This window comes from Mustela lutreola, chromosome 8, assembly GCF_030435805.1.
Source record: "Mustela lutreola isolate mMusLut2 chromosome 8, mMusLut2.pri, whole genome shotgun sequence".
Taxonomy (NCBI): Eukaryota; Metazoa; Chordata; class Mammalia; order Carnivora; family Mustelidae; genus Mustela; species Mustela lutreola.
In genome coordinates, this window is record NC_081297.1 from 5,968,913 (window position 1) to 5,979,606 (window position 10,694).

At 49.0% G+C, this 10,694-nt stretch overlaps 1 protein-coding gene across 4 annotated transcripts in view; it reads left to right on the forward strand.

Moving 5' to 3' along the window:
• The first annotated feature begins 12 nt into the window (after positions 1-12).
• FBH1 (F-box DNA helicase 1) overlaps positions 13-10,694 on the forward strand; it is a 47,814-nt gene continuing 37,132 nt past the window's right edge. Inside the window, exons 1-2 of one of the 4 annotated variants that reach the window (XM_059183732.1) lie at positions 19-116; positions 10,413-10,568. In XM_059183732.1, the coding sequence (XP_059039715.1) occupies position 116; positions 10,413-10,568 (157 nt within the window). In that variant the 5' untranslated portion in view covers positions 19-115. The other 3 variants (XM_059183735.1, XM_059183733.1, XM_059183734.1) reach the window with 3 other exon arrangements.

The window sequence follows — 10,694 nt, forward strand, 5'->3', positions numbered from 1 at the left end:
GCCCTGGGGACGCTGGGACTGGGAGGCCGGGCGGCCCGGGCCCTGCGGCGGCGGCGGCGGTGGCGGAGACGGCGGCGGCGGCGGCGGCGGCGGGAGGCCCGGTTCGGAGCGCCGTAGTGCGTGAGGCCGCGGACGTGGCAGGGAGCGCGCGGGCGGGGCGCTGCCGTGTGGACACTTACGCTCTCGGGGTCCTGAGCGGGGGTCCGGCTCGCGCGGCGGGAGCAGGTCCGCGGGGGGCGTGAGGGCCCGGGGCGAGCGCCGCAGTGCGGGGGCTCGGGTCCGCCGCGGGCGGCCGGGCGGGAGGGGCTCGGCGGGGCGTGCACGGAGGCGGGCGGGGGTCGCCCCCGCACGGGGGTCCTGCGGCCGGGGAAGCGGGGAGCGGCTCGTTCCCCGTCGGTTGCAGAAGGAGGCGCGGGGGACGTGGCCTCCGGTGGCTGACAAGCCGGCATTTCCTTCTCTGCCCCGGTGTCTTGACCTTGGGCGAGTCATTCGATCGTGTCCTCTCCCGACTCCCTCATCGGAGTCCCCCCTTCTCGGACTATTCAGAAAATCAGGGCGACGTGGGAAGGCCTGGAGCTTGGCTTGTGCAGAGAACGTTGAGATCTCAGCAAGCTGAACGGGGTGACGGGAGGGACCAGGGCAGGGGCTGAATTCTTAGCCGGGTCTCACCGGGTGCGAGTCGTTCCGACCCCCTGGTGGTTTCAGTCCCGAAGTTGCTACAGTTGACCAGGCCGGGAAGCAGTTGGGCTGTACGTTTTGTGTTGCGCCGTACGGTTTACAGAGTCGTTCATTAATCTGCAAACAGCCCTGCGAGGCATCATTACCGGCAGGGAAATGGATGCCTCCAGAAGTTAGGGATTTTCCCGTGGAGCTAGAGGTAATAGAGTCCTCTGGAACAAAGGACGGTGGCACCCAGTGTGTGCCTGCTGGGGCCTGGCACTGCGCGCCCCTAAATTAGGGGAGATAAAAGGAAAGGAGGCCTCTGGTGTGGACCCATGCAAACAAGCTCATTTCACTAATGAGCGGACTGGATTTGGCCAATTTACTGAGTAATATAGGTAGGCACTGGAGACAGAACTGTAACAGCTTTGCCCGAGTTACTGTTCCATTATATCTTGCCACTTAAGTGAAGGGTAGGCATAAAGGTATTTCGAAATGCGTGGAGTTTTAGAACATGCCCAACGTTGCTCTTACTGTGGCTGTTCGTTTGGTGCCAGTGGAAGCTGAGCATCTTGTAACTTTTTTCTTTCTTTTTTTTTTTTACGGCTCATGCCCCCAGCCCCATCCTAATTACAAAAGACCCCGCCTTTTTTTTTTTTTGCCTTATGTCTCAAGTTCCCTGTTTTTAAAAAGAAAACGGGGACACATGGGTGCACGATAAGGATACTTCAAATCCAGGTGCTTGGTTACTTACCTGGTACCCTCCGTGAAAATCCTCCTCTCCCGAGTTCTTTAGGAACGTAGCTTCTGTATCCCCTTTTAGATAACTAGATGGTAACATATACGCGTCTGACCACGACCCTTGTGGTTTTTCTAGATCAAAAGCTTGGTGTGGAGGGGAGGAATCTGTACAGTGAGCTGACAGATGGAGCTGTGCTTGGGTCTTGCTGATTTCCCAGTTGGGCTGCTTCTTTCTTTTCTGCAGGCTTTTGGAATTTGTGGTCTGCCGTTTAGTGTCTCATGGCTCGGGTAGTCAGTATTGGCATTGAGATTTGCTACGTGGCTGTGTTCTCTCCTTTCTCATACACTGTATTTTGTGTTCCTGTAGCATTCAGCTATGGTTGTCGGTGTCTTGATTGTTGGTGTGTTTTGTGGTCTGGGAGTGTGTGAACACTGTCGGTCATAGGACTGTGAGTTCAGTTTTGCTGCTGTCCTCTTTTCTCTGCTTATCATATCCCTCTACCCTTCGTAGGTGGATTTTATTTGAAAACTGAATTGGAGTCTGTCTTGGCCCTTCTGGCATGGAAATCACTGACTCCTAGAAATTTATTCTCCCAGCATCTTACAGCTTCACCTGTCACTCATGTGCTTTTTGAGGACCAGTCTCCTATTTCAGAGTTCTTCTTGGAGCTTAACCCGGCATCCCACAGATAAATTTAAAATGAAGCAAAACAAACAACTGCTTTCAAAACACGGAAGTGTTCATTTTCCCCTTCCAGGAAAGAGCAAGTAAAACAAAAACGCTGTCTGTCTTTGACTCCTTCATGTGGTTAATGACGTGACCTCTGGCTTCCCGCAAGAAATGTCACTTACCTTTGTCACTGTTCTTCATCGTCCTTTTCAGTCTTGTCGAAGAAGATGTGTTGATCTTCCTGTTCCCTTCTCTCTATTTCTGCTGCTGCTGCGGCTCTCAGACCTTTCCCAACTCTTGTTTTGGTCTGGGAAGTGACTTTCTGTCTGATTTTCCTCGCGGCCTCTGCGTCTACCCATCCCCTACCCAGCTCCCAGGAAGACCGCTGCGGAGTGAGTCTGACTCCTGTGTCAGCACTGCTGGTAAGCTAGATGATGCCCCGAGTCGCCTACATGGTAAAGCCCACGGTGTCTGTAGTGCTCTGTTTAAGGACCTTTACAATCTGTGCCTTCAGATCCCTTTTCCAGCCTTGTCCCCGATCTGTGAACCTCTTGTTCTAATGAAATTCGACTTTCCAGTGCACCAGTGCTGTGCTGGTTCTCTGTATTTTGTACTTAGTGTTTCTTTTGCCTTACTGAACCCTACTCGTCTTCTGAGGCTAAACTCCTCATGAAGTCTTTTTCAACGTCCCTAATCTGTTGTCTTTACTCTCAGCACTTTCTGTGCGTATCTGTGTAGCATATAGATTGCCTGATCTTTGGTGATTTGTGAATGTTTTGCTTGCCGCCTCATGGGCAGGCAAAATCTTTGCCGTTTGGTGTGCTAGTGAGTGTTCAGCATATGACATCAGAGATACCAAGAGAGGAAGCCCTCATGGTGTTTATAATGAATCTGCGATATCGTAACAACTTAAAAGTGGAATGTGGAATTGACAGAAGGACAAGCCTTTCAAATATATAAAAATATACTCTAGGTTGTAAGTAACATTTTCTTGTTTTTCCTTTCTTTTCACCATTCTTATCCTTGTGAGAAGCCCGCACCTCCGTCCTTGTGTGCTCTAAGCGAATGCTGTGTCTTCAGGAGGAGCGGGCGTTTGCAGCGGTTAGACGATCTGAGGAAGATCAGGCCTGCGAGGCCAGGCCTTGGGGGTTTTTAGACAAGCAGGATGTGGCCGTGGGAGGCATCTCCATCAAGGGAGCTGGAACCACAGCATCTTTGTTCTGCGTTTATTTCTTGCAGTGCTCATGGGGACGCGATATTTTGAAGTTTTTCCATTTTGAGCTTATTGGAGTAAGTGATGATTTTCCTCGCGGTGACAGTTTCTAAATACTGGCTTGTTATTAAGTCTTCGGTTATGACATTTCACAGCAATGAGAAAAAGTGACCTAGAAATGAAGCCTGACGTTTTCAGAGGCTGCGTTAAAGCTTTCTGGATATGGAAGGCGGAATGTTCCAGGAGAAAGAACTCTGCCTGTGGGGAGTCAGAAACTCTGAGTGCCATCACCCCCAAGCAAACCTCCGATGAGCCGTGGTTCTAACATGGCCCAGTCGTGGGATCTAGTAGGTTCCGGGGAAGATGTGTGCAGGAGCTCCGGGAGCCATGAGGCACTAAGGAGCTGTCAGTAGGGTTTTGAGGCCATGGAAGAACCCAGCTTCTGTGGAGGGAAGCAGGGGAGCAGTGTGGCGCTCGCTTGTCCGTCTGAACACCAGTGACCGGGTGTGTTGGGTGCTGGGCTGAGTGAGTTCTTCACTCCTGCCGGATGACAGAGCTTTCAGTCCAGAGCGGAAGACATGTGAATACCCACACAGACAGTTGATGATAATATAATAACAGCAAAATACACTCTAGGAATATAATTTGCATACGACGCATATTAAATACACAGTTTTGCAGGTAATTGTTTACAAGCATCTCAGAGCCAGGCAGGGTGTTTTATTACCGCAGAGGGCTTCCCGGATTGATGAGTACTTTCTGCAGGGCTAAAGTTGGGAAATAACACATTAACTGGTTAAACTGGGCCCTTAGGTCTTACGGCCTGTGAAGCACCTGGATCCTTGCGGTGTTGGACTACATTGCCCCGCACTGCTGTCTCCATAGGAAACCCTAGAGGGAAAGTGCCCACCATCTGTCTTCGCAGAGCCCCTCCGAGAACAGCGGGAGGCTTGTGGAGAACTAACAAGATGAGGTTAGGTGACTCAGGAAGGGAGTTAGCAAAACTGCCTTTTGAGGTTCTTACTAGGAGCAGTCTGTCTGGTCAGGTACTTTGTCCTAGACAGTTAACCTTGATTTCTTCCTTCTTGCTTTCTTTCCTTTTAAGATTTATTTATTTGACACAGAGAGAGCGAGAGAGCTAGCACAAGCAGGCGGAATGGCAGGCGGGGGGGAGAGGCAGACCCCCAGCTGAGCAGGGAACCTGCTGGGGGGCTCATCCCGGGACCCTGGGATCATGACCTGAGCCAAAGGAAGATGCTTAATGGACTGAGCCCCCCGGTGCCCCGATTTCTTTTTTTTTTTAAGCAGTTACTTAACAGTCTTTCTGTCTAGGAACTGTTTGTTCTTACTGTCTTCATCCTGTCTGTTTAGGTCTGTAACCTGTAAGTTTTAGAGGACGTTTCGTTAGAAATTCTGATTAGCAATGAGAGGGGAAGAAAGACATTAACTTGGTACCAATTTCCAGTGATCCTGGAATGCTTGGAGAAGGCTTGGCTACAGTAGCAGATAGAGTCAAACATGTAACGACCATCAAAGTTCATGTCTCCAGGTCAGGACAATCTAAGGTGGCTCCAGGTTGTGTGTGTGTGGGTGGGGGGGAGTGACCCTCTTTGAAGCAGTAATCCAAGGACCCAGGCAGCTGGAGGTGCTTCCTTTTTGAATGTGGGGCCTCTAAGGATGCCCGGGGGGGTCAAGTTCCTGTTAACTGGAAGGGGGTCAGATGGAGGAACAAGCCCGAGAGGACGTGTGGGCCAGTCCTGCAAGCGGCAGTAGTCTGTTTGTTCGCATGCCACTGGCTCGAGCTCTGTCAGTGACCTCCAGAGACATGTAGGCCTGCTGTGTGTCTTTGCCACAAAACCTAGAGCGCTCCATTTCACTTTCTGTGACTTGTTTTGTAAGTTGTTTTGCAGTAACGATTCTGGAATGAAGCTGACTGGTGAGAACAGAGTCAAGGAATCCTGACTGTGCTTCCCACTCAACAGGTGCCTCAGGCTCTGTGACTTGCAAAGTGTTATCTTAAGAGCTTTGGGGGATAATGTGGTGAGACACATTCCCAGCCTTCTAGGGCCTTCTGGTCCAGGAGCGCTTGAGTATAGCTGTGGCTCAGGGGAGTCCTGGGCCCGAGGGCCTGCCAAGGCAGGGTGGCCTGGAGGCGGGAAGACTCGATGATGCGGTCCCAGGTAATGATCACTGCAGGCGGTCACCATTTGAAGTCAGACAGGGCGGGAACCCTTGAAGTCAGACAGGGCGGGAACCCGGGGCGGGAACCTGAGGCTCTGCTGGGCTGCCGAGCTATGGGTTTTTGAAAGGGGTCGCAGGGACATCCTGCTGTGAGAAAGCCGTCAAGGGGAAAGCAGTGTGATAATGGGCACAGTTCTGCTTGGCCAAATGGCTTTCATGCGTCCTCAGTTTTTTCCAGTCCTGACACATGAGGGGGATGACACATTTCTGTTAGTCACCGTGGGACAGTCTCTTAGAGGGTACAGAGCACCTGCGTGGGTACAGAGGACATCCACACCTCCGGGCCTCGCGCGGCTCAGCACACGAGGGACCCTGCTCTCTCGCCGTCCCTTTAACCGCACACTGACCACGGAGCCCGCTTTGTCCCCGAAGGGATCCCGAGAGCTTCCAGCGGCGACAGATGTGCCCGTGAGACTCCGTGCACTTGGCATTTAGGGGAAGGAGGGATGCTGCGTGGTCCGTGGTCCGGGTGACTGGGGAGGAGGACCTCGCATTTGTGCATCTTTGTTTCGATGACATTACACTTGAACTGTTGGTTTAAAAGTATGTTCATGAGAATAGAAGGGTGGTTAGCATTTTGCTGTACTATTTTTTAAAAATTTTACCGGAACATTCATGCTGTTAAGATAAAACTCATGGGACGCCTGGGTGGCTCAGTTGGTTAAGCAGCTGCCTTCAGCTCAGGTCATGATCCCAGCGTCCTGGGATCGAGTCCCACGTCGGGCTCCTTGCTCCGCGGGGAGTCTGCTTCTCCCTCTGACTCTGCCTGCCACTCTGTCTGCCTGTGCTCGCTCTCCCTCTGAAAAATAAATAAATAAAATCTTAAAAAAAAAAAAAGATAAAACTCATACGCCTTCAAGGAGACACCGAGCCTGGTGGGGCGGACGTGTCGTTCTGACAGCGTAGCCCGGCGATTCTGTCAGCCTCGATACGGATGTCACAGAGTATCTTCTTCTGTATCGTCTCATTTGAGCCTCGGCTGTCCTGTGAGTTCAGTGTGGGGGGTTATGGTCGTCCCCATCTTTAATGATAAGGGAATCAAGGCTTTAAGGGTTGAATACACCTGCCGAGCAGAGAACGAATCGAACCACAGTTCCGTGATTTGTGTGACTCCGGAGGCAGACGGACACAGGGCTCTGGCTCCCAGTTGAGTGAACGAAGCACTTCATCTCTCAGGTCTGAGAGTCAGATAAAATGCAGTCTAGTTTTTCTGATCTCTTGCTGAAGTCGGAAGAGTAATTTTTGATATGGAAGTCCATTGAAAATGGTAACTTTGCCTCCCAGGTCAGCAGTCACAGGTGGCTGAGGTGACATCGCTTCAGGCGACAATACCCAGAAGCCAGATCGCTCAGCCTGGGGGCCCTCCTCCTTCCGCTCTTACCCTTAGCTCCTTCCGGGATGGCTGCATGCTGGAACCCGTGGGAATTTACTCGAACTCTCTGGAAGCCGAGTACTGAGTTCCGCTCACTCCCGTAATGCCTTTCTTCCGCTCTTGTGTCTTTGTAAGATTTCTGCAAACGTTGCATCTTCTCAACAGAGATTTAAGATTCTGATGTATTTTGCAAAATAAATATGTAAGTTAAGAGTCTACCCTGTCCATATAATTACTTTTCCAAAAATAATTCCTTTGGGTGTTTTTGATGTTCTCTCTCGTGTGGTCTGCCCTTGAAAGGAGTTCTACAGCAAATTCCTAGCAGTCTGGAGCTCGGGGTCCCGTGCCACCCAGCCTTGCCACACTCCCTGCTCTCTTCTCCGCTTAGTGTTGGCTCCGCAGGTGCCCTGTGTCCAGTACTGTGCTGTGTTCACAGGGTCCAGTCAGAAAGACAGAAGAGTACCTTATCTGCTTGGAGGACGCGGGCTGGCCGACTGCCGGGCGCGGGCTCAAGACATTCCCACCCAGTTGGTGGTCGTTATCAGGGCCGCCCACGTTTGCATTACGCATCGCCCTGACGGATGGTTGGCTGAGGAGGGCTGGGATTGGGTGGGATAAAGCCATTCTTACGTACTTTTCACAGAAAAAGTTCTAGGGTGCGTGGCAACTCTATGAAGAAGTACTTCTTCTGTACACATCTGCTGTCAGCCACTGTCCTGTTTAACAGTTTGCCACAGCCAAACTTAGAGCTATATTGTAGATTTGGGTGGGCATCTAAAACCTTGACTGACCCCAGTGTTCCCATTGGTTCTATGTCTCTGTTGCCTTTTAGACGTCTTGTGTTACCTGACTCATCCCAGTAAGCTAAGCAGGTCTGCCCTGGCTCCAAGGCCCTGGGATCGTATGAATTTGAGTGGTTTGATGTTAATGCTATTCCTTTGTGATTTTTATCCAGGATGGGATTTCCTCTCCAGGCCAGTTTGGCAATAGACCTTCACCTTTTTTCTTTTCTTTCTTTTTTTTTTAAAGAGTTTATTTATTTATTTGACAAAGCATAAGCAGGGGGAGCGGGAGAGGGAGAAGCAGGAGAGGGAGAAGTAGGCTCCCCACTGAGCAGGGAACCCAACGAGGGACTCAATCTCAGGAGCCTGGGTCATGACCTGAGCCCCAACTCGGGGTCTCTAGACCTTCACCTTCCTTAAATAAGTGCCTATTAGTAGCTTTTTGCTCCTATCTCCTGTTCTAATTCTAGATGTTCTGTTTGCCAGTTCTGAAATAGTTGGGGATATTTGAAGAGCCAGAGAAGCAAAGACCAGGCACGTATTTGGGATCTACAGTGTTAGTGGGTTTATTGGTTGGAATCCTGCAGCTGCTGCTGTAAGCTGAACCGCGTGCACTTGGAGCACCCGAATTAGGGGCCAGGATTTGTTGGTATTCTGGAAGGGTCACTGTAGCTCTACCTTATAACTTTTTGCCATTCTGACCGCCGGTCCCCATTCAGGCAAAATAGGTTGTTGACTTTGTAATACGAGGGGTTTGGAGCAGAAGTGGTAAAGTTGTGTCTTTTATATAGAGTTTAAGCTTATTTTCTTCAATGTAGAAAATTTCAAATACATTTTATTTTTCTAGTGTAGACAGAGTGCACATTCATTTTTTGCCCTTTAAGTGTGAATAAGACTTCGTTTTTAGGGTCAAGGAATGTGTTCAACAGCAACAGAAAAATCAGTTACCAACCGTTACACTGGAGGGGATATTTTCAGTTCATAGTAAGTAATTAAGATATATTACTTTTTTTTTTTTTTTTTTTTTTTTAAAGACGTTCCCGGGAATACAGACGTGGCTGTGAGATTGGATTGCTGACGCATTTCATGTCTTCCCATTAGGTGGCATCTTTATAATTTGAAAGTTATTTTAGTGTTTTCCGTAAACTGGTCATATCTAAACTTTGTTAAGCAGGGTGGGCAGAGGGGTGTATTTGGGTGGGGTTCTATAGTTCAGGGACTGTTGGGTGTATTTTCTCACTTAAGCGTTGTAGTGCCGCTGAGTCTTGGAGAAGTGAGTGAGCTGGTGGGTACAGCAGGTGCCGGGTGGCGGGTGAAGGGCTCACACCAGGGCCCCTTCCTCTCGCTCCGCTTGCTGCCTTGATCCTTCTGGCCGTGTTTGTAGAAACAGCTCTGGCCCTGCACGGTTCTGTCTCTGCCTCTAGTTTCTGAATTCACGTAGTAGAAGGGTCTCTAGCATTCTTTTAGAGGGGCTTGTACAATTATTTTTGCATGTAGGCATCATTATTTTAAAGTCTTAAAATATCATGAAGACTTTTTTTTTCTCTACAACTTCTGTTTAAACCTTGAAAGAATGAGCTGAAATTTGGAAGGAGCATTTCTGAAGAAACTAAGGGCCGAGGGGGTTCATGGTTTAAAAAAGAAAAAAAAGTAAATTGTGCTGGTTATGTTCATCCATGACTTGGTTTTAGACATTTTCGTGCTGAAATGTTGCTTGAGATTCCGGCATCTGACACTGGCGTTGGCTCCGGTATTTTTAGGACTTGCGAAAACGTCGTACTGACAGGAATGGATTTTATTCTTTCTTGACCGCCTTCTGTAAAGGATGACTTGGATTCTGTTATAGCTGTTCTTGTCCTTTCTTTACTTTTGCTTTCTTTTTTAAGTGTGACTGTTCAGAATGTTGAACATGTAGTGTAACCGTTCTGTTTAATGCCATAAGGAGATAGCTAGATCGTACATGTGTTCCCAGATACAGAAACATGAAGTCTTGGTTAAATATGAAAAGGAATTACCTGATAGAAAATGATGAATATAAAACTACATATGTCGGTACTCTTGAGACAGAATTCTAGGTACAGTTGCTGCTCTAATGCGTTGCCAAGGGAGGGTATGAAAATTACTCCTCTTGAAGATCCTCGAGAGTGGATTTGATTCTCTTCTACTTGGGGGCATCAGTCCTGTCCGCTTACATCAGTGCCAGTACAGAGATGCCCTGGAATCTGAGATGCGTACATGGGGGGGCCCTCTGGGATTTTATAGGGACTGTTCATTAGTCACTGCGTTGTGCTTCTGAGACCTGGAGAAGCTAGTATATACCGGGGATGATGAATGAGTTTATTTTTGCAAAGCTAAGCCAACCCTGAAATACTTACGGTTATTGTGGGAACATAAATGGCCTGGATAAAGTCAGAGAAAAGATCTTAGATCCCAACTTAAGCATTAGTGGTAACCCTTTTTGAATAAACATTCATGATCAGGGCTTCTAGGAGGTTTAGTAAAGAAAAACAATCATTTTGGAATCTTATTTTAGGATTTTTAAATTCTAAGGAGATGCTAAGAGACTAGGAAATGACTAAAAGTGGGTAGGAATTTAGGGAAGAAGGCAAGGGCTGGCTGGGGTGGTCCACGGTCAGTAGGTTCCTGAAAATGAAGTATAAGCTGTTGGCTCCCTTGGAGAGTTGGTCATGACTAACGAGTGTCCCATTTCTTCTGCCCGTTGGTACCAAACAGTGAGACAGTTTAAGCGGAAGCACCTTACAGCCATCGACTGCCAGCATTTGGCTCGGAGTCACTTGGCTGTGACCCAGCCCTTCTGTCAAAGATGGACCAACAGAGACCCGAACCATGGTCTCTATCCTAGACCCAGAACAAAAAGAGGGACTAGGGGTATGTCTTCCAAAAATACCTTGCATTTCTGAATCTGTAGTGTGTGTGACCTTTGACTCTCTCCTGGTATTTGTAAATATTGCTGCTGTGATTTTTAGTCCTCTTGCCATAGTTGGACACGTTTTT